Source organism: Centruroides vittatus, unplaced genomic scaffold, assembly GCF_030686945.1.
Source record: "Centruroides vittatus isolate TY-2023 unplaced genomic scaffold, ASM3068694v2 contig_1074, whole genome shotgun sequence".
NCBI classification, from domain to species: Eukaryota; Metazoa; Arthropoda; class Arachnida; order Scorpiones; family Buthidae; genus Centruroides; species Centruroides vittatus.
The window spans coordinates 1,169,251-1,195,496 of record NW_027120692.1 but is presented as its reverse complement, the minus strand read 5'-3'; the positions used below and the strand labels follow the sequence as shown (position 1 = coordinate 1,195,496).

Genomic DNA, 26,246 nt, shown 5'->3' with positions numbered 1-26,246 from the left:
ATGTAATCCTAATGATGCCAAGATATGCGCCCAGCATGCAGTACTTCCTCATGTAGACTGAAGCAAGTCTCTCTTCCTCTATTTCTTTCTTCTACACTTAATGAAAAATAAAAATTACTCCCCTCCTCCTATCGAACTTTGATTCAGAGTTAATTTTCCATATAAAAATACGCTTTAAATTATTTATCGAATAGATTTGTAGTAATTGCTATTCATTAGCTAACAGCAATGACGAATATTATTAATATATAATGATACTAATAATAGATATTCATCTGAAGAGAAATTCTAGAATGAATCAAATGATTGAATATCCTAACGGTTTCTGATTACATTATCATCTGATACTGGATACTATCAAACTGGTGAACTTTCTATTTTGTCATTTATAAAATTATATATTAATTCCGAAAAAAAAAACAACAGAAAGAAATATAATAATTAATTTAATTTCTTTACTTTTAAAAGAATAAAAAAATTTACTCTCTTATAATGCCTCTTAATAATTAAAAAAATAAGTTTTATAATTAAAGAATCTTAAAATAATTTAATTTCTGTTCGTTTTGTACAGAAAAGTGTACAATTTTACGTCAGTTTGATGTCATTTTTTAAACTGTTCATTGTAATATTGAAGAGATGACGTCAAATTGACGTTAAAGTGTACATTTTCTGAGCTCGTTTAGTCAGGGAAAGCTTTAATTTTAAGAATATAAAAATTTAAAATTATTTTTTCTATTATAAATCAATATATTTTTAATGCCATTACGTTAATAAGACGTTGTTAGAGAATGACGATGATAAATTTCTTAAGTAATACAATAACAATAAAAAAAATCTTTAAAATTTATAACATTTCCGGATATACGAGAAGAGATGAAGCGTGAAAGAATTAACTGCAACTAAACGTTGATCGAAATAAGTAATTGGACTGGTTCAATGAAATATGTGATTATAATATATCTTAAGTAAAAGTGAGGCATTGAACAATGTATATCTATAGAGTTGGAAGATAGCCAAGTGGGTGGAGAAACTTGGGTCATTCCGTGCTGCAAAGTTTGGCCAAAACTTTTGTCACATGTCTCATTCGGGGTATTCTGCTGCAAAAATTTAATGACATGCCTTGTTCTACACGATTCTGAACGAATTAGTAGACGGAGACAGGAATTTAATCGGGGGTATTTGAACTTAATGCTTAAATTACAATTTAAGATCTTTGATTATTTCTTAAAGAGCTTCGAGTACAATTTTTAATTTTATTAATAAATAATATTTTAATCATTTTCGAATAATTTATATCATATTTATTCTATTTTTAGGATAATTTTTATCAAATATCATTATTAATAAATTAATATTTAAAGTGTAAACTAAGAATTTAAACCTAACCTAACCTAACCTAAATAATACGTCTTAAACTATTAGAAATTTAAATTCACAGTAATATAATAAAAATATATTTTGTATACACGTTAATTTTAATAAATTCATCTATCAACTACACGGGTGTTAGATATATAACTTTAATAAGTTTTTCTGTAAAACTATTTCGTATGCATAAAAATATACGTTAGATTTTTGCATTTCGTGTTCTACATTACCACTTCTTTTTTCGAAAATTCCTACAGAATATTCCGTTCACAGAAGTTAAAGAATACATCTTCCATCTGCTCCCTATACTTCAAAAGAAGCGTTTTTCGTTTTCACTGATCCTACAACACCTTAAGATAGGTTAAAGAACAGCACCTCGGGGGTTGAATTCGTGTTGCATGTCAGCATATAAAAGGAAGGGGAAAAAACGAACAGATTTTTGTTGTTGTAACGACTAAATAAGTCCCATTAGTAACAGAAAAAGTATAAATGGCCAAGTTTTAAAAATTCAAAGTTTCTTTAGAGAAACGTCTACAGGATTTTGTTTGTTCATTGACTTGACATTCCTTTTGTAGTGTGAGGTGACATTTTCGATCTGTGTCTCCATTAAGTCGAAAAAAAAAAAAAAACGATTTTCCTCTTGTTATTTTCCTTTTTTTCCCTCCTATTTTGGCTAATCAGATTAAACAGATGCAATCATTTTTTTTTTTGAATGGTTTGGTTTAATTTTATAATAACAAAAGAGTTTTCGGAGTTACTTTGCTTTGCCTTGTTCTTTGTTGCATCTCTTAGAGCTTTTTTTTTTTGTTATTTCCTAATAAAATTACAAGACCAACGACTTTCATTTAATTTACCTAGCGATCATCGGGGACCATATTCGTCTTAGTTTTGACCAGAACTTTATTAAGATATACGTTCCTAGATAATAAGATAGAAAATTAAGATGTGTTTACTTCTAATTATAACATAACTGTTGTCTTGTTCTGTAAAAATTCTATCTAATTCTAAATTAAGTAAATTTTATACCACGTAATTGAGAACTTCTAGAGATGTCAATTAATATATCTGTGTCAAATTGTCTAATTAATGATTCGAATTCCCAAACCTTGTCTTAGACGTATTCTCCCCACAATAGAATACAATATTCTAGATACATAAAAGTATAAAATTAGCCAATTTTCGGTTTTTAAATGTAACGCTTATTATAAACTTATGCCTTAATATTAAAGTTCAATCCTTGTAATAAGTAATTTACGAATTTTGATGTTTAATTTATTATTTTAAAATATTCACTAAACGAGCAATTAAATTTGTTTCCATATTAAAATTATAATAATATTACTTTATTAGAAATTGAAAAATTTCAAAAATTTAATAAAATTAACGAGAAAAATTAATCATAATTAAACATTTAATTATGCTTCGTTTATATGTTTTAATTCAGTTTATAAGAGCATAAACGTAATATATTTTCCTAACCTGATCATTAATTTCAATTAAAAATCATAACATTTTAATGTCGTCTTTAAAGTTAATTTAATGATATTTTTATTCGATTATTTAAATTTTATGAGAAGAATATTCATTAATTTTAAGTTAATAAAAACTAAACTAAGATAAATTGTTTTCCGTTTAAAGAATAACTTACATTTTTGATATGAATATTTCTTGTAGAAAATAAATTACTTAGTAAAACAAATTTCTAAAATATTAACATTAAATTAGAAATAAAATGAAATTTTTAATTAAAAAATATATAACTTTTTTTCTTTTTTTTTAGTATTTAACGACATTAAACCCTTTAAAAAGTTATTAATAGAATATAAATTATTATTGCGGAAACTTCAATCGAATGAAGAAATTAGATAATTTTCTGCCCTATAATTAAAGAAATTAAAATTTTAATATTTTTCCTTTAAAAAATTAAACGTAATTATGTTTATTTTCTGCGCTATATTAAAATTTATAATGTACTCTGCGCGTCGCGTCGCATCGCGTAGAAAACGTATGAAGCGATGCGAAGCGATATTCATACTTTAAATATAAACTTTTTAAATCTTTTTTAAATAGTAAACAAAGAGCAAAATCGCTTAAATAAAGTACATTTTTCTTAATGATATTTTTCTAAACTTCTTGAAATGTCGTCGGTAATTTTAAAGACTGCATAAAAACTTTTCTAATTTCTCTAGCGAAAAATTTTTTATTTTTACTAAATCGAATTGTAATTTATCCAAAAAAAAAAGAAAAAATATTTCTTTAAACACATTCATTTTGTTTGGAATATAAAGTAGTTTTTGTTATAATCTCTTATGTGAAGAGCGTGACAGACAGACAATTTATATACATTATATTCTATATAATAATTAAAAATTTAACATATTTCTTTCTTATTTAATTAACTTACTAATCAGTATAAATAATTAATTATTTATCCAACGTTTAATAGAAAAAAATAAATTAAATTAAATTATATAAGAAATATTAATTAGCAATTCAACTTAAAATGATTAATTTTTATAATATAAAATATAATTCGAATTTTATGATTTCACTTCTATATAAAACAATACTTTGCCATTACAAAATAAATAAATAAAAGCAATTTTAGCTGGAAAAAGTACTGAAAATGTTGAATAAGTTTTGAATTAAAACGACTTTTTTTAATTAAATCAATACTTTTAGAGTAATTGCTTAAAAAGTAGCATGAAGATATAATTGACTTGTAAACTAAGTTCACTTTACAGAATCACTTAGATAATTCAGACGTCGTCCATTTTTGTTTTAAACGCATCAAAATTTATAAAAGATTAGCTAAGAAATGTAAGCGAACATAGAATATGAATACACTGTACAACTTTTGTTTATGTCTCTATTTATTATATAAACTAAACTAGTTGGAAAGTTAAAACCCTCATTCCTTATCCAAGCAGATTTAGAATTTCTAATATCGTTCCTATCATTTATCTTGCAGATGTAAACTATACGATGCTTTAGTTATTAACTATAAATAACAATATTTTAGTTATCTCACTTCTATATATATTTTTCACAATAAATTTTTATAAATATCGTTTTTAGCAAAAATTCTTGTCCAAAAACTCAAATATATTTTAAAAATTGATTGTATCTTTTATCATTATTCAAATATAATGTTACCTTAGGTGCCAAGATGGCGTCTCGTCTCTAATTCCAGCAAGGAAACAGTGGGGCGCACATTCTAACCTAACCTAACCTATTCTAATAATTTGGTTGCTAATAACTATAGTAATTTATTAGAATAGGTTAGGTTAGGTTAGACGTGCGTCCCACTGTTTCCTTGCTGGAATCAGAGACGAGCCGCCATCTTGGCACCTAAAGTAACATTAACCATAATTTTCTTCATTAACTCGTTACTTTTTAATTTTTATTGTATTTTTGACGTAGAAATCTTCTCAATAAAAGTCATTGTATCTTATAAACCTATTTATTAAAAAAATATAAATAAATAATTAGGAAACAAAATAGTACTTTTGTAATTAACTTTTTATCTTTAAAAAGAAAAAAAAAACGATTTTCAATCAAAGTTTAAGGTACTTTGACCCTTAATAATTTCTTTTGTTTTTTAAATTTAAAAAGTGAAAGTAAGAGAAAATATATATTTGAAAATGAAACTGAAAGTATAATTAAAAACTATAAAAACAAAATATAATTGCAAAAAGCTATACATCAAAAGAGAATGGCATAACCAATTATAAATAAAAACACTTTCTTCGTATAAATATATATATATATATATATATTTTTAAAATAAAAATTATTTTCTGTCAAACTTCAAAATTATATTTTATAAAATTTTAGATAAGAATATGTTAATAAATGTAAATGTGTATGAGAAAGTGAAACCATAATGAAGAAAAATGTTTTCTAAGAACATTTCTATTGAATTTTGAACAGACTATTGAATTCCTTACGAAATACGTCCATTATAACTCAAATAACCAAGTTGAAAAAATAAATATACTCCATTCAATTCGTTACTCCAATAATAAACTTTAAAGTTAAAATTCATTAAAATTGTTTTGCTGACATTGTTGTTGGGCGAGCCGATCTTTCGATTTTGTTTATTTATATGTATTTTTTTTTAATTGAACAAAAAACCTAAGCAATTAACCGCAAAAGGACAAAAATATAAATAAAAAAATACTCTTTCTTTGCTATTTGATTTAACGATTTTTTTCCCTTATTTAAAGTTGCTTTCGGTGGCACGTTATGGCTTAAATATAATAAAGACATATCTATTTTATAATTATAAAAAATTCTCTCTTCTTCTAGAATATTAAATCTAATATTTTAATGATAAAAAAAGATAAACAGTCGCTCAGTTTAACGTAAATAAATAATTAAAATTTAATTTCTGTACGAAAATATTTTTATAACATTCGTCTAAAAAACATGCTATAACAAAAGACTTAAACAATATTATGCCTCGACATTTATTGCGAATTGTTTTATGATATCTTTATCATCTATATCCGGATTTATATGCCGTTACACTATAAATTTTCTTGCTTTTTATTGCACTTCTCTTAAAGATTTTTAAATAAATTCTTAATTAAAAATTTTAACGAGATATTTTAATCAAACTTAAAAATATTAAGAACAAATAATTAATTGCATATACAATTTATCATTTTATATTTTATAATTTAGCCTACATCATTAAGTAAACGCATTATTTTTTCTACGAGTAAATGTAATATTTTAACGTATATATATACATTCCCTAAATATATTTTCTATGATGGCATTTCCAATTTTTCCTGTTATTAGATACGTTTACTTGGATTAGGTCACGTTGAGAAAATGCAGATAACTCAAATCTCAGAAGATAAACAGCAATTTTAAGTGCGGTGATGAATAAGAGTCGTGTGTTTTCCATTTATTTACGTTAAGTCTGCTACTTTAAAACAGTAAACGCCTTATCAGTAACCCTATTGGATTTGACCTACTTCTTCATTCAAGATATTATCTTTCTTCCTATCAAAAATGATATATCTCGTTATTAACGACGTATATCTCTGTTGATAATGCTAAGTGACGCCCTTTCTGCCACAGCAATCACAAGTGCATCACTAGATCTTTATACTTTTTAAACAGGAATTAAATAATTGTAGGTTTACTCCCGGTGACCGTAAGACGTAACAAATTACACTAAACGACTATAAAAGCTTAGTTTTTATCGATGGTGATAATAACTATAAATATTATTTTGTTCAATCTAAATTGAACATATGGTAGTATTATAGCTAAACTCTCATTAGAAATTATTACAGCCATCTAAAACTAAGCTCACCCCTTTATTAATGATACTTCTACTCGATACGCATCAGCTCTTTCCTTGCTTCCATGCTTTCTGCCTGTATGCCTGAAACATTGATATGAACACTTTTATACCTCTAAATTATTTAATATTGTTAATTTACTTTTGAAAAAAAAAATTGTTTACATAATCTGCACAAATTAATAATTATAAAATTTAAATCTCGGGGGTTTTTGCGTTGAATTTATCAATTACATTTGTAATTTTTAAATTTGTATGTCTTCATTATATATATATATTGACTTCAATTAAAAATTAAATATTTATACATTTTTATACAATAATTATTATTATTAAAAGTTCATATTTTATATACTTTTTATAATTTATTTCAATATATATATATATATTTTAACTTAACATAGAGAATTATGCAAAATATAAACGACACTATAGAAATTTCTGTCAAGATGAATAATAATTTTTTTGATAGGAAAAAAAAAACCGTGATTTTCATCAAGGATTCAAATTTGTTGTAATTTATTTGACAATGTGTCATTTCAACACAATTACAATATCACAAATTGAATTTTCTTCTTTACGTAAAAAGAATTTTTTAAGCAAGTTTCTCCCTGCCACAAATAGATTTGCAAGCAGAAATAAAAAAAAAAAAAACTTATTGCTTTATCAGAGAAAACCTTAAAAAGCCAAAAATTATTTTAATTAAATTGAAAGAAATCTCTTATACTCAAATTTAATAAAAGACACTTTAAAGACAAATACAAGAATGAAAAAAAAAGAAGTCAGAGTGATGAAAAATTTGCATAAAACACGTACCAGATATCAGTGATTCGTCTTTAAAAAAATAATAATAAAAAAAACTTTTTATTTAAATCTCAACAACGTTTATCGAGTTATTTAGATAGATTTTAAAAATTGGACAGTCAAACAGACAGACTACGAAATGGAATTTCCAAAAGATATATATATATATATGTTACAATAAAGTAATGCGCAGTACAATATGGTCTATATCATACAAGATATCTGCATAATACAATAATATAATACAGATTTTAATACATAAATTAAATATAATGAAAATATTTTCTCGTTTTAATGTGTAATTTTGTGATAAACCGAGTTAAATCGACATTAAACATTTGCTAATTTTAGTAACATTTACTGTTTCGTTAAGAAGATGCGTAGCTAATCAATGAGCTAATTACTTTGACCTTTATTTTTTTTTCTGTGTTAGAAATCAAGGAAGATGTATTTTCTGGATAAAATACAAAAAAAATTAAATACATTTAAATTATTTTTATACCTGAAAAAGTAGAATTAGAATTAAGTTTGGCGTGTTTTAAAATGGGTCAGGAACCTATACGAAATAGCCACGTGAATAGCAAGTTATATATATAACCGATATTGGAAATTAAAGAACATTTATTTTTCGTTTTAAACTTTGTGCTTTATCAAGCAAAAATTCTTTCATAGATTTCCCTTTGATCGTTTAAAATGTAACGGGTGTCAAGGTAATTCGACAGAAATTAAACTGTTCGAGTTGGCAAACTCCCCAATCTGCTATTCAACGCCATCTTTTGAGTAAAGCTCGAGGCAGATATTATAATATTTATTAATTAACAAATATTTAAATATTTTTTAATATTTAGTGGTATAAACTGTAAGTAACTTTATTTTAATTCCCTCTTTTTAAATATTATTTAAAAAAACATTTTACATTTGTTTTAAAAAAAAATAGCCATTTAAACTTATGTCTACGTAATCAAACGTAGTGAATTTTCATTATAATATAGCTTGAAGCTTGTTTCCCATTAAAGCGCAATTTTTCATCAAATTAAGCTGAAAATTTGCAAGGTAATGACTTTAATTGTAAATAATTATCCGTCTCTCTAGCAAATGATTCTGTTTTAAAACTATTTATTTGAGTAGTGGCATTAAAGATGAAAATTTAAAAGTTTTGGCAAAAATTGCATAAAAATTAAAGGGTAAAAAAAAATAAAAAATAAAACAATTAATCCAAATTACTTTTGTTTCTTGTCAGATTTAAATTTCTAATTATGATTTTTATCCCGCTTAATTAAATGTAAAATCTCTTTTAATTGCTTTAATTCCCTTCTGATCGTTTCGTTTAGACCAAGTTTTTCCACTTATTTTGACATAAATTCTATCTTTGTTATTTAACTTGAATTTTTTAAAATTATAATTAAATATAATTTTGCTCAATTTTATGCCTCAAAATTATATATTTTAAATTTTTTAAAGGTTTCTAAGCCCAATAAATCCCCCTCTATTTTATAATAAATTTTGAAGAATTTTATTAATTAAAGCAAACACAATTTAAATATTTTAAAGCACTTTATTTATTTATTTTTTTAAATTTAATTTTTGCATTTTATACATAAAAAAATAAAGTTTAAATAATTCAGTATTATTTACTTACTGATAGAATTAAGTTTCCTTTGCTAATTAGCATACTTTTTAACAAGTAAACGATTAAGTTGCCTTCTTAATAGTAAACCTTCATTAAATTATCGCCTTAAACATAAGTCCAATCAATGTAGCCTTTCTTATAGTAAGCTCAATTAAATTTAATTCATTGAGCATAAACTCTATTAAAGGCTTTCCTTAACATAAACCGCATTTTAATTACGTTTTACTACACCATTACGAAATTTCATTTTTATTATTTTCTAGCCCTTTAACTTGATTTTAACTGCGAGTAACGCAGTTAAAACTTCTCAGTTGAACATAAATTTCTCTTTAACAGCCTTTCTCCCAAAACAGCAACTTAACATCTTCCCCCGTACATGAACACATATTTTCTAACTACCATCATCTTCACTATCAACTTAAATCTCTTCCCTCAATCTTTCCTCATTTTCCAAGGCTACCATCCGGCATTTTTCCTCAATAAACCCAATTTATCTAATATTTATTTATTTTATTCAACAAGCGATTATTTTTTTTATTTTTCTACAGACAAATTCGGTATATAAACAACCACGTAAGGAATTAGGATAATCCTTCGTATAAATCGATATACGTGTAAAAATATAAGCTTGAGAGAGAATAGTGTAGGTTATAATTATATACACGCTGTTAATATTTATCAGGATGTGTCGTTCTGGGTCAGAAGTTTTGATAAATCTACTGAATTTGGTAGCAGAAGCAATCAGAGTGGCTAGAGGAGTTGACGCTTTGCTCAGCAGCCACGAGGTCTATTCCCAGATCGATGTTCCGAGCTGATCGCGACTACCTTGTCAGTAGAAGCCAGTGATCAGTGCAGCTCATACCAACTCTTTTCTCTGTCTAACTGGTGCGTGTGCAGTGTACAACTTTCCATGAAACTTGAACTTTCTTGTCTGGACATTTTGCTGGTTTTATTACCAGGTTTGACTTTTATCTAATTTATATTATTTTTATACATTATAATCTCCATCCTTTCCAAAATATAAATATAATTTATATATATATATATATATTTATGATAAATTTAATAATAATAATTATATTATTAGTTTATTATCTGTCGATTTTTTAAAATTTTGCAACTTTCTTTTTTAAGGATTTTGAATTTTTATTTAATTACATTTAAAGGATGTAATTTTATATTGTTATTTAAATCATTTTTTAAATTATTTTTGAGGCCAAAATTAAAAAAATATACGTAGAATTTCTTTCAGGTATACTTAATTAAAATATTTATATGAAATTTTTAGTATTTAGCTGCGAGATACACAAGTAAAATATGTACAGATATCGGTTTTCTTTCAGTACGATAAGTTTTTATTCTAGTATAAGCATTTTTATATTTATTTTTAAAAAATATATATTAAAATATATATAAAATTTTCATATATTACGAAACAAAAACATTCAATAATATATATATATATATATACAAATATATTTTATTAAATTTTTATAATACGGTTTTAAAATGTAATAAATATTCTTTGCGAATTAGGCAGAAAAATTCCTTTAGGAATTGTCCAAATATAAATAAAACATATAAAAAAATTCCCTAGAGAAATATAGTATAAGTTAGTTGGATAACTTCTATATAATAGAAATATATATACAGTCTGAGTATGTGTGTATGTATTTTTATGATTGAATTTATCATTATAACAAAATAATATTTATAATAATCATTTTAGAAAAAAAAATATATTTATACCAGATTTATTAAAATGTCAATTTAACAGATATACAACGCACAAATATTAAATAAATAATATAAAATCATAGGTTCAAAGCAATAAACTGCCTTTTATTTATGTAGATATTTAGTGTTGTTTAATCCATAATTGAAGTGTACTTTTAAATGTTAATATATATAAACTTTCGAGGATAACTCTGAATATAAATGGATTAAATGAATACAAAGTTAGTTTTAAAGTAATAAAATATTTACTGTATTTTACAAACCGCCATCGACATAAACATAGGAACCAACTCGGGAAAGTTCACAATTCCTAAATAATATGTAATTTTCCAAGTAAAATATGCTGTAGTCAGGAAATCTGAACCTTGAAATGACCACGCCATCACATTGATAAACTTATCTGAAACCCTCCTTTCGTGTCAATGAGCTTTTCAAACGGTCAGTAAGCCACTATGATGTTAGACTGAGAGTAACGTAGTAATGTGTATGAGATGGTAGTTCGAGCGACTAACTTAACTCTTTCGTCGCATTTACACTCAACGTGCTCGCAATATTAAACACTATCATAAATTTAATTATACAACTTCAATTATATCGAGAATTCACTTTAAAATTTTACTAATTATACTTTATTTATTTATAGTCAAGTCTGAACTTTAATATCAAATATTAAAATTTAAAAAAAATTAATAATAATAATAATAATAATAAAGTCAATTTTTCATAAATTTTTCTACCGGATATCTTCATTTAATAAAATTTATGTCACATCTTTAATTTTTATTAGATTTATATTACCGAGTTAGTTGTTTATGTGCAATTTGGGCGGAGTTGTATTGTTGACTTTTCAACAGATTTAGGTTTATGATAATCGTTAAGTGTGAAAATGCTAATTTTTCTTTAAAGCTTATCTTTACACATTAGCATCCCATGTACACGATTAGACAATATATTATTTTAATTTTATAAATTTCGAAAGATTCCTTTTTTAAATTTCTTCTGTTGTGTACGGTTTTTAGTGCAATTTCCTCTTTTCTTAATGATTAAAACATAGCATTACGAATATTTTTAGTAACAATAACTCGCACTGCTCCTATTTTACTTAATGGTTTTTCTACACGTCTCGCACAGATACAACTGAACAGAAAATAAATTAAAAATCGAGAAAAAAAGGAAAAGATCTTTTCATACGAAATCTGAATCAATTTCTGTATCGTTATATTGCTATATATATATAATTTCATTTAGCTATGAATTTCATTTCGTTAATGAATTGACCCTTTGTTATTTCTATATGCATATAGTTGAAGTATTACAACAGGTCATAAATTCACTCGCACGTTAACGGGTTTTCTAGGTAAAGATGATTGAAAAATTACGTTAAACATGACTTTATGCCCTTATTTTTTCATATTTCCAACAAATTTATGTAGTAATAAAACGTATAATAAATATTTAAATTCGAATTATATTCACTTTTCTCTATCACGATTGGAGACAACTGAATTAAACAAAACTAAGGGCGTTTTTTTCTGTGGATTTTATCTCAAAATAAATATTTTTTTTCACTCTATCAACTAATTGTTCCTATTACATCTGTTAGTTACGAGAATAGTTTTACTTCGCATCCAAATTAATTTTTTATTTTTCCTTTCATCGAATTGGAAAAATAACTTTTTAAATATTTACTTCTGCGGAATAAGTTACGATATTATTCTACATTGTATTTATTTAATAAATATCTTATTAAAGGATAATAAAATATATATAAACAATAGAGAAACGGTTTACCTATCGGATTTTTTCTCAATCACATACGAATTATATATATATATATTTTTTAAATTTCGAAAATAAAAGGAATTGAAGAAGTTCTAGAACGGTTTTTTTAGAACAGTTTTCAAGAATAAGGGAGAAATTAAATATAAAAACTCTAAAAGCATACACAGAAAGATTGTTAATTTTTTTAAAATTTACAATAACAAAATCGAATTCTGGAAAATAACAGATTTTTTTCCTGAATCTGTGAAATAACGTCTTATACAAAATATATGGAATTGTATGCAGAAAGGAGTTGATTACTTTTTTTAAGGTGCAAAAAAAAAAATATCAGAGAAATAAAACATAAAGATTCTAGACTTATAGCCATAAAGTTCAAAAATAAAATAGAAATAAAATACAGAAAATATAAAATATATATTCTGAAAGAAGTTGATTTTTAGATTTAGAAAATAGCAAAAGTTCTATTGAATTATATAAAAAGTTTTAGAATCGTTTTCAAGGAAGAGTTAATAACAGAGAAACTAAGTCTAGAAGTTCTTAAACTATATTAAATAAGAGCTTAAGTACCATTTACTTTTGAAGCTCGAAAACACCAGAAAAAATTAATTTTCTAGATATAAAAATTAGAAAAAGAAGAACTAAATTTATTTATAAATTTAACAATATTTCTGACTATTTAATTTACTGAATAGAATATCAATGGCATAATCATAGAATTACGATGGGTGAAGTATATTAAAATTTCTGTATATAAATATTGAGTTATGTTCTTGAAAAACATATTACATAGAAAGTATTGAACCATAGTTGTAAGTGGTAGCATAATTTTGTTACACGAATAGTAAATTATTATCGATTAAACATCTAATTTTCAACCATCCAATACGTAACCATTAGCGTAAACGTTCACCATATTTCGTAACGGCATGAATCTTATCCTTGATTAATCTCATATTATAAATTTAATCGCGGATAATGCTCATGCTGCCGTGAAATATCTGACAACAGCATCGTAACGTAAGGAAATCAGGAACAAAGACTGGCACAATTCTTTTAAATCGTCCATAGGGTTTCCCCACTCCGAACTAGATCAAGTTTCTTTTTTTTTATTATCGTAGTAAGAAAACTTAATCCAGTTGGGACTTTAGAGATCTCATAAAGGCTCGTGTTGAAGAATTTCTTATAATAGATAGAGCTATAAAGCAGAATTTGCTAGATTGAAAAGATGCTCTAGACTTATAAAAATGTAACTTCAATCTTCGTTTCAGTCAGGAGTTTGTCTGATAATTCAGTAAAATTAATTAGATTTGAACCCTGTAAAATCTGTACGAATTTTCATTATCATTAATCAGAACTTCCAGCCAATTAGGATAATTATTGTATTAAATATGGCGAGTATCCTGTTTCTGAATGAAAAATACTACTGCTAATACTGAAAGAATTTTGGCCACGCAACATGTTTTAATTTGTTTTTTTTTAAATACATTTTACAGATTTAATTAAATAGTTATTCTAATTAAAAACTTTGTAAATATTTATACATGTACAGTGAATGAAGATGCTATCTTTGTTGATTTTAACACATCTAAGGGCGAATATCTACTCATTAATTTACGAAACAACTATGAAAGAAAATTTGAATAATTCCAGTTTAAGTAATATATTTTTAGGAAAGAAAAACATACGGATGTATTTTTTCATATAATCCAAATTACGGTATATTTATAATTTTCAAAATAATAAACTTATTATCTTTATGATAAACAAAACATTCGTAAAATAATATCTTTAGGGAATTTAATCCAGGAACTTTTTTGTTTTAAGTGAAAATTCGAACTGTATGAATAAATTATGACTCGAAAAATGTTTTAAAATGAAATATAAAAATAACAGATTTTATATAAATTATTATTATTATTTTTTTCTTATTTAATTTTTCCTGTTAAGCCGGAGGTTGTTTGTTATAAAATCACAAAAGTAGTAGTAATTTGTTAACGGCGAAGGAATGGAATGATAATTTACAACAAAGAAATTGTAAATTGAATTATGTTTTGGAGGATTGAAAATTGCAAATCTAATCGACAATAATCAATAATAATTTGCTAATCAGGTAACAGAAGTAATTTGTTGAATTACAGAAGCTCCAGAGATGTTTCCATTTAATATTACTCTAGTAGCATCATTAGAAAAGACAAGAAGTTCGGTAATTGAGAGAAATACTTATACGTTTGTAATACTTCTGTTTTTAAAATTTCTTTTTATTTACTAGTCAACAGTAATTCCTTATAATGTTAAAGTAGTGTTACATATGTAAAGTCGATAAAAATAATTTGAAACTTGATAGGATTACTTGTAATGGAAGTAGTACCTTTTCAGATAAGAATTCGGTTTACTGTAAAGTAAAGCTTTTATATAGCATGTATGATGTTTTGGATCTATTTAGATTTGATTGAAATCTTTAACAGAAAAACTAAATGACATTATAAAAGTGCTACAAACTTTCTACGGAAATGAACTCAAAATATCGTCACATTTATGACATAAAAGTCTTGCGAGTTGAGATAAATTTATCTATAAAAAGACAAGAAATGTGGTCACGCGACTCTTGAAAAGATGATAAACTTACTAGAATCACGTGACTTACTAATAGGGCTAAATTCCTCACTAATATATGGGGAAATCAAGTACAGTACCAGCGTATCACAGAAACGTAATCGCAATACTCCAAGCTTGCTCGAAGATGGCTGACTTTTGATTCGTTTTATTGAGGTTTCAGCATCCGAAAAAATGATATTTATCTCTAATTTTAATTTAAAATATAGTACATTATAGAAAAATTAATCTCTTATAATAATTGTATCTAACTATATAGCGTATGAACGAGGCCAAAATTAAGCAAGATGATAAAATTCTTAAATATTTTCGTTAAAAAAATCGATAAGATCGCCTTAAAAAACAATAAAATTACAGAAATTTAAAAAATTTTAATAAAAATAACCTTCAATTTATTTCATTTATATTGAATTATACGCCTACTTCGATAATCCGGAATAGATTATTTATTAATTTTTCTGTATTTTTATTCAAGGAAAGCATACCAGTTTATATTTCTGAATAAAAAGTAAAAAAAATTTAAAATAAATTCTATAAAATCAAATTAATATATTTATATTCAATTCCATCCAACAAATTTTTATAAGAATAAAAGTCAACAGTATATAATTTGATCTAGCGTCAATATGGGAGGAGGAATGAATCATTTTTGACTCCGGGCTGTATTAAATGCAGCTGGGGGACGTCATTCAAAAGCACTCCATCACGTGACGTGTAAATATTGACTTAAAAGTTGTATTAGCGGTCCTATTTTCATATTGGTAGTTCCTATTGTCTGTGTAATATTGTGGGTGTCATTGTCCGTTCTAATCATTACAGGTTTTCACTTATTTAAATGTATCTTTATGCATTTTCTAAATTAATTAAATTTTGTTGCAGTTTTAGCTACAAACACCGAACAGGAGCTATGTACATTGGAGGAGTTTCATCGTTGTTTGAATTCTTTGCAATCAGTGACTGCGAATAATGATTTGGCCTTTGCTTCAACCAGACAAGAATTGTTGGATGTTTGTAGGTATGAAGTAATTTTTATACCTTCGTATAATAAATATATATTAATTTTTGAAAAAAGTATAATTAGTAGTTACATTTTAAATACTTCAAACTATTAAATTCAAATGTTAGCGTTTATTTATCTTAATTATAAATTTAAATTTCAATTATCCAATTGAGAACGAATTTACATTTTTAAATAAAACAAGAAAATCGTCTATTCGTTAATTTAAATTTAAATTACACTCTCTCGACGACCTATTGGCTGATTTAAATATGAATGCGCCAATAAGACCGAAACTTAACTTTCACTTTGTAATACTTTTGCAATCTCTTTTAAGAAGTTATTTTTAATTAATTTTTATATAAAGTTTTTAAATTTTTATTATATATTATTTTTTTTTTATAAAAAAAATTGTTATCCTTCTTGTTATTAGTTTTGCAAACATCAGCGTTATTGACAAGGGAAAAAAACATTTTTTATCGATTCTCAACCTTTGATAACAAGCAAAAATATGCCTAGTAAGCATCACACGAAATAGGAGTCATAATGATCCATCAATGTTTGGTTTCACATTCTTTTGAGTTGGATCAGTTATGTAAATTGTTCTTTTTTTGAGGCATTATTCTATGCGAGTAAAATCAAATATGTTTGATATGGTGAAAAATGGAATATATTGATATACAATAAATGATAGTAGATGCGAAGGAATACAATTTCTAACTTTAACAAAACAGAATCGAAGAAATTTGAAAAGTCAAAATAAAAAAGAATGATATGGAAGAAAGGGAGGTTAGTTTTTGCAATTTATATTTATTTTTTTTTAATAAGAAATACTTTTTCAATGCTTTTACGTTACTCATAACCTTAAAATAAAATGGTATTAAATTAGATTTAAATGCATAATTTAATATTTTCATTTTCTTATAATAAATTATAAATAATTTTTTTTATATTTTTCTACAATGTAAATATTCCGGAGAAATATCCATAAATGTCAATATGTACAGTACAGTATATTTGATACATAATAAATTAAATCTGTATATAAATTGTTATAACTATTTATGTATAATAATTTTAAATAGGAGTGCCTTTGATAAATATAAATACTATAATAACTTTACACTATGTAAATAATTATAATTAATTCTAGAATAATGACTTTAATTAATTAATATAATTTTATATTATATTATAAATATTATAGTAATTATAATAGATCTAACAAGCGCTAAATATTTATAAATTGTTTTATTTTTATTTACTTATTTATTTATTCAGATTCTACTAGATTGAATGACTTAAATAAAATAACTCATTTATTATTGTAATAATTATTTAATATATAAATTTAGTAAATTAAAATGATGGCATTAGTTAAAATTATTTACTGTACTATATATACCACACATAATTCAGAATAAATAAGCTATTTAGAAGGCCTAATTTACTTGGATTAAATTGTCATATTGCAACGAACTTCTCCATTAACAGGTTTTAAATTTTAAATTAATCCTGTAAATATTGAATTTTATTTTATACTAGTTAACGCTCTATCTGGCCTATCTATTGTGCATATATAAACCCATAATATTTCTTCTTTAAGTTATATTTTAACTCAATTACTGATCTAGAAAATATTATATACGTATGTATAAGTTATATTTTCTTATCTTCAATAACTATTCGATTTTTTTCTATAGTTTAGAAATGCTAGAAGACATTAGAAATCTTGGATAAATTTTTAAAATGTTTGTTAAGAGTAAAAATTTACTCTTGTTACAACTAGCATTTTCTTTATAAACAAATACTTTAAAATATACATAAAATTTGCATTGTTATTTGTCTTCAAAAGCCCTTTTATATTTTCTTTCCTTTCATTATTATTATTTTTATGCTTTTAAAAATTGAGAATTTCAAATTAAAATCGTAAAAACACAAAATAAAACACATACAAGTTTCGAATTTGGTGTTAATAAAATAACTTTTGGCTTAAATTTTATTAAGTTAGCAAATTTAATTGTCATTAAAATTTCTTAATTTGTATGCAAAATCCCACTGAAAATAATTAATTAATTTTTTTATAATTAATTATTATTTTTTACGTTATAAACACATAAATTCTGTGCTTTTTTAAATTGCTTTTGTTAATTAAAACAATAGTTTATGATCATATAAAATAATAAATAATGTTTTTCATTAATGATTATTATGGAAAAACGAATTACACTGAAAAATTCTATGTGAGGAACTGAAATAAATCAAATTAGGCAAGAAACTTCATATGAATATGTATCATCCTATACGATACATTAAAATATCAAACGAAAGAGGCTTTAAATAAAGTGCTCTCTTAATTAACTTAATTAAAAGAAATGTAATCTTCAAATTAGTTTTATATACTAATAATTTATTTTGTATAAAAATAATGAACGAAATAATAACAAAGTCAGCAATTATAAGTTGATCTCTTCAATTTAATATCGGTATTTTTAATTAGGAAACTTTAAATAACTTTAACTTGAAATAAAAGACTAGAAAGAATAATTTAAAACTTATATTAAATAAAAAGAAATAAATAAATTATATAATTTTTAAATTATTTAAATTTTAATTAACAATTTTATTAATTAACGGTATATAACTCTATATGAATAGCAGGAATTTGAATTTAACTCAAAAAAAAAAAAAACAAAAGAGAATTGAAACTTGTAAACGTCTTTTGAATATTAGTTTCTCCTTCAACAGTTAAGAGCATGCTATTAGCAGTTTAATTGAAAACAGTTACTATATTCATGGATGAAGATTTGTTTTTGTTTTTAGTGAGACTTTATTAAAAATTGGAAACGTCTAACGTAAATAAATTCTATGAATATCTTTCATTTTATAGAATTTTAATGAAGGAAGCAAAATTTTACATAATAATCTCAAGAAATTCTATTGAAAAATTTAAAAAAAAAAAAAAATAATAAGTAAAAAGACTAATTTTTCAAAATGTCTTTCCTGTTTTGTTTCATATATTTATGTGACATACGCGTATTTTTTAATAAACAAATGTTAAGAAGTTTTCTTATCGATACTTCTATAAATTTTATATTAAAATATATACAAATTTGGAGTGTTCATCCAGTGCATAAATATAATTAAAAAAGTTTTATTTATTTTAGAAAACGAGAATAAAACTATACAAAGAAATAGCTTATTATCGTACTATTGTATACTCGTCCTGAATTCTAAATTTTACTGTACAAACGAAGTACTTAACCTTAAAATAACATACATTTTTTTTGAAAATAATATATTTTCTTTTTATTTTATTTATATTTTTAAATTGATTATTTGTCTCTTCCTCGTCACTTCGATCTCTTCCTTTCTTCATCCAAGACCATAGGGTAGGGTCTGCTCCCTAATAATTATTTAGTTACTACTTTAAAATATTTTTAACCTTATTAGTTAAGAATTTCCTATCGATAAAGATCCGAATAATGTTTAAAATATGAAATTTTTTATTTATTTATCTGCTTATTTTTGCATCACATACAATGACAATATCAAAAAAAATATCGTTAAATCTAATAAATAAATATGAAAACATTCCATACGTTTATACACCATACATTTTTATTGGTTTATTTGAATTTGAATAGACCAATAAAAAGCGACGATGTTTATTTTTAACTTTATATAATTTTTTATTTCGCGACATACTGATTTATTTAAGTTAAATTTATGATAATATTGACAAAAATAAATATAATTAGTAGATATTTTTGTTTATATAATTTAATTAAATGTTTGAAAAAAATAATCGTTGTTAGCATTCGGTTAAATATTTAATTCTGAATTAAAATACAGAGTATTTTCTCTCATCGGCTTGTCTAAAATAAAATACACCAATCAGCGATGCGTACGATATTTTTAAATTTAAATAAGCTAATCAAATTTCACGTATAATCAGCGTCCGTCCATTTATTTTCATTTCTAGCGAAATTGATTATCTTGCGCGATAAAATAAAATCTACAGGTACATTTTTAAAGTATTTTATCATTAATTAAATTAATTATAAACTACCTTATCGATTTATTTTTAATTGCAGAGACCTTCAGGAGAGTGTATTATGTGTGGATGATCATATGAAACTTTGTTTCACCCCCGTACAAAGAAAAGTCTTTAATCAAGTAGTGGCAGGTGCTCGACAGGTGATTGAAGAACTTTGTGTCGATGGACCGATTCAACAGTGTAAGAGGGTTTTTTTCCTCTCTTTCCTATACAAAGTAGAACATTTTGGTTGAGTAGAAAAATCATCTTGGGGATTATTTGCATAAAAAAAGAGTCTGCTATAAAAATCTTTACGAAAAAATACACATGCCAAACTTCTAAAAATTTCTATAAGAAAATGCATGCAAAAGATTTCCTGTGGGTCGTTGAATACAAATTTAAAATCTGAGATAACTCTTTCTACGAATATGAAAAACACTTCAAAAATAAAATTTAAAATTTTTATAAGTATATATATATATATATATTTCTTAAAGCTTAAAAGATATTTAGTTATTGAATAAATAATCTCCTCTTTTCCTAAAAAAAGAAATAAAATGTACTCTTTAGAGTTTAAAAAGTAATTCCCGAATCGAAATGGATATATGAATCTATTAAAGTTTTATAATATTATTGAAATTTTATCTCGGTAGAATATTTTCTTAGATTAAAATATTTGATACAATATATTTTTATAATTTTGCACGCAGTAATTTCTGCATACTTAATGATATAATTACTTTAACAGAACTATTTATAATTCTATACAATTTTCTTATAAAATTGCAAGTTTAATTTCGTAAAACAGCTTAAAAATTAATATAGATCTATATACATGTATATAATTTATTATTTAGCATACCTAAGACACGCACTATGTTTCAAAAATATATCTCTGGACGAAGATAAATGCGCTCCCATGTACCAGAATATACTGAAATTATCAGAAAACGTTGAAGACGAACCAGATGTTGAAGACGGACTTAGAAAATCGTGTTGGTGAGTGTATATTTTTATAATTTTAATGAACAAATATACATGAAATTTTCTAAAGTTAAATTTATTGCATGACAAATCTAATTGACAACAAGTTAAACAGAAAACTTTACAGTTAACTTAAATAGATTTGACAAAATAGAGATTTGTTTAGTGTAATTGTTAGATTAAGAATGGTAATTGTTTCACTAGATTATTATTCGCAGCTATGTATAAAGTTTTAAAATAGCACAATCGTATCTTCTGTTAGTAGAGAGGATTCAGATTTGTATCGTGTTGTTATTCTACTCGAATGATTTCAATGAATGCTAATATGGAAGATTTTCTATTGGTACTTTTAACAAATTTTGAATATCTCAGTTTTTTTATATATAAATTTAAAAGCGAGCCATCCTAAGATGCATTTAACATATTTATAAGATGGCTGAATTGGTATCTTTCAAGCTCGTATTCGATACAAGGTTTTATATTATATAAGCTTTGAACTTTTTCTATTAAAATACATATTACAAATTGAAAATTGAACACTCTAATAAATCCATTTAAGCTGTAAATTTCATTTTAATCTTATTATAGATATAATATCAAAGAGTTTTAATTTTTTAAACAGTATATCTACACACAGAAGTGCTGTACTGTACAGTACATTAAAATTATCTAATTTTGTCAAAAAATTCGAAAATAAACCTAAAATCTCTATGAAATATCGTATAAACACATTATATATTTAATAAAGTACAGAATAAACTTTAAATGAGCTTTTATAAAAGTAATTATATCAAATATCTTTAATAAAGTTTAAAATATATATTTAATGAATTTCCATTGAGTTCAGTAAACTTCAATACGTTTATTTGAAAAATTGATCTTTAAAAAAAAATATATATATTGATTTATAGCTCTAGAATAAAGCCAATTTTTAGAACCAGTTTATTGGAGCAAGTTACAGAAAAATAGAAAAAAAAATTAATACTTACAAAGAAAAAAAAACAGCGAAGAAATATAATAATAACAGTTTTTATCAATCAAAATTCAGTAGGAATAAAGAGCAATAGAGTGTAAATTTATCGAATTGGAAAATTCCCAGAAAACAAAATTTTATCTGAAACATCGCGTATGACGCTCTATCAAATTCCATTTTCCAAAATGGAAGCAAGAGTTAGTGAAGAATGACTCCGCACGAGTATCAATATATTCTAACAAATATTCAGTTATGAAAATTTGAATATGATCGATGAACCATAGAAAAATAATATTAAAAAAAAATCATAAATTTCTTCTTAGTGTAGTGAGAAATCACACACGAAATTTATTTCCATATTTCGAATAACTCGTAAAATAATAATATATTAACCACATAAAAGTTAGAATTTCTGGAAAATCCTAATCTATTCGCGTATATAAATCATTAAAACGTTAATAATGTACTGTACTAATTAATAATAACTAAGCTTAATAAGAAAGTTTAAATAATAAAATTAAAATTTTCTACAGGAAAAGTTCAAGTACATCATAGAAAATTCAAGACATTTAACTAAACCATTAAGGATATTGAAGTTTTCTGAATATTTAAATATTAAATAAATGTTTTACTGTATATATATATATATATTTTTTTCTTTTAATTTTATATTAACAAATAATAATCACTTATTAAAAACCTTTAATAAATATTTCATTGATACGTATAAAAATTACATTTATCGATTAACCCATTTCTAATAAACTATACAAACGAAAACTAAATGATCATTAAATATAAATATCTAAATTTACACGTATTTAAATTAAATATATCAGAAATATGATATTTATTAAATTTTTAATAATACATTAAAAAGTTTTTAATTATTTATAATAACGAGAATATCCATACTTTTAATATATAGGTTTACATTTATTTTATTTTATTTTAAATTCTAGCTACTCCTTCTTGAATATTTCTAAGTTAAAATTAGTAGGCTATTATTAAAGGAAAACTGCTGATATTTAACTTGTAAATAATAAAATATAGGATAAATTATTCAAAGAATCGTGCTTTTAAATGTCAGATTGTAGTGAGGCAGTATTGAATGAAGGAAATAATAGATGTGGCATGTAAAATGTTAACTACGAAGACAAGTTTAAGTAAAAATTGTATATTAAATGCCGTACTATCAATAATGTGATGAAAATTTTAATGTAAATTATTAAATATACGTATAAACAAAAGCGAAATATTATAAATAAAAAAGCAGATCTAATCAGACAACTTTAAAATGGTATATTATTATAATTTATCATTGATTATACACTTCTTCAGAACATATGTAAAATTTCTTTAGACTATGCAGGCTCAAATAGAGAGAACAAGCGGGATTTTTCGGATTGTTCGGGCACAGAAAACTCTCAAAATTTATTATTTTGTGTAAAACACATGACACGAAAGTACTGTAAAGTATTCGTCATCTATTTCTATTTGTTTTGGTTATTTTATTTATGCATTTTTATGGCTTTCGAAAAAGATAGGGTCACGCATTTATGAATGGCTCGGGTCCCATCTTACTACAAGAATATCTCTCTTATCATTCACAATACTATTTAGATCAAAGTATTTCTTATTTATTATTTAATTAAAACTAAAAGTATTATTATTATTGTTAAAAAAACAGAAGAATTTTCCATAGAAAATACTCAAATGAATACAACATTTTACATTTAATGTTGAGATGTCATTCTTTTCTTAATGTTTATATTATTTTAGAGGAAAAAACATACAATTCTTAAACATTTAATCATATTATTACTGCTAAATAAATGTACAGATTATATATGTGCTAATTAGTAATGTGCTAATTAGTAATGTGCATTTAACAAAATTTAATAATTTAATTTATTTATTTAGTATTTTTTAATTAAATTTCCAAATTTAAAATTTGTTTTTTTTTTCTTGTTTGTTCAAATTTTATTTATTACAAAACAAGTAAAAGGTACAATGTTGATTTATTTAATCTGTCATTGCTCTTTTAAAGATCGTTTATTGTGTAATTGAGTCATAAAACCGTATAAATGATTGTATTTAATAGAAATTTTCAATTGGTTTGTTTCAAAATATTTTCGTCTAAATTGATTTTATTGTGTAGTGTTTGTTGAAAACAAGATTATTCGCTTTTAATTATTTATGTGCGCAAAATTTCTACTAATTAGCTTAGGTGGGAACTCTTATTCAAGATCTTAAATCAGCAAGTGTTTCCTCTCAATTTTAAATTTCTTAGCGAGTGTATAATGACATTAAGTGTCATTACTGCTGTCACGCTTGCAATGCTAGTAGTAAAATAAATAAAATATGTTATAAAATGTATTCATTTGTTATAGATTTAAAAGCAAACGAAATATTAAAGATTATTTACTGTTTTACATTGCTTAAACAACGTAAATAAACACAATAATTTTGAAGACGAAACTCAATTAAAAGTTTCCCTAAGAATATGTAATTACGTCATAGAACTATTTATATTTCTACTCGGTTCGTTATTCTTCCGTTATTTTCATAAAATAATTTAAAAATTAATATAGATCTGTATTTAGAAAATACTCAAGCCAGGCGAAATATCAATTTAATTTGAAAGAAGATTCATTAGTGATTATTTCTTAAGAATAATGGGTTTAAAAAATAGAAGTATCCTTAGTTTGAGGTATAACATTGTATACTTTTCAGCTTATTTTATATTCTTCATTAATCATTACTGAAGTAACCATCCGATTATCATCTATTAAGACGTTTCGTGTCTTGCGTGTATCGCAAATAACCGCCAATGGTCATAGAAAGATTTCAAATTAATTTCCTCCGTTAATATCCCTGTATTTAATTACAAACCGTATCGTATACATTATACTGTAAGTTTAGAAATGTTAAACATATTCTAAAATAAGTTTTGTTCATTTTAATCTAGCGCTTTTCGTGAATTTGTCCATTGCAAGTATCTTCACGTCTCTCAAGACTGTGGATCAGAAGCTGGAGAATTTCTTCAAGAGCACTTGGAGAAGATATCGGCACACTTAATGTACGAACATTGCGCCACATACACTTACGGATCAGAAGCGTGCAGTATAGCAAATATAAATCTCTTAACGTCCTTTTCTTATTTTCTTATTGTATTTTCTGTCTTAAATCATTTAAAGTGACTCCTAATCTAACAATCTTCTTTTGTATTAAACTGTATTGTACAGAGGAAAAATCGATTGAAAAGTGTTTACCACTTATTCCCGAAAGAACTAAACCAATCAAAGATATCTTGAACTTGAAAGACGAATGGACTATTTATAGTTAAAACTGTAAACCATTACTACAATTTTTATAAGGAGGAGGAAAAAAATCAGAAAATTGAATTACGATAACTTTCTTTCACTGCAAAAAGTTTTACTTAATTTTTTTTTCCTTTATAAAATATATTTTCTTGTGAATTTTTGTGTAAAGCATGTTTTGATACAATTTTTCTATAAAACATGTTTTGATGCAGTTTTTTCTGTATAAGAAAGTTTTTTGATGCATTTTTTCCCTTCCTCTCTCTCTCTCTTTCTCAAGGAATAATCTTTTTAATCAGAAGGAATATGAGTTTGTAAGAAAGGTTTCATTGCAATGTAAATTTTGATGCTTTTCTTTAAAAATAATTTTTATTGTTGCTTCTATTCTTAGAAAAGAACGAATGTTGTTGAATTTTTCTGGTATCATTTTTTCTTGGAAAGTAAGTACAACTTCAAATATAAAAGAAAATTCCCATGCAAAACAATATTGATGCATTTCTAACGCGATTAAATTCAAAATTATTGACGTTTCTAAGTTGGCATCAAAGATATACGAGTATTTTAATAGATAAGTACATATCAAAAATGATAATTTAAGGGATTGTAATGAATCTGTTGAAGTTACAACAGGAATTTTGCAAAAGTTTTCGGAAAATAATCAAAATATTTGAGTTAT

General features: G+C 24.4%; 1 protein-coding gene across 1 annotated transcript; it reads left to right on the top strand.

The window, feature by feature from the left end:
• The first annotated feature begins 9,886 nt into the window (after nucleotides 1-9,886).
• On the top strand, nucleotides 9,887-26,116 carry LOC136972994 (uncharacterized). Its single transcript, XM_067267676.1, has 5 exons — nucleotides 9,887-10,081; nucleotides 16,134-16,269; nucleotides 20,349-20,491; nucleotides 21,148-21,289; nucleotides 25,219-26,116. Exons 1-5 carry the CDS (start codon nucleotides 10,033-10,035, stop codon nucleotides 25,448-25,450), a joined length of 702 nt encoding a protein of 233 aa, XP_067123777.1. The 5' UTR covers nucleotides 9,887-10,032; the 3' UTR covers nucleotides 25,451-26,116.
• The last annotated feature ends 130 nt before the right edge of the window (nucleotides 26,117-26,246 follow it).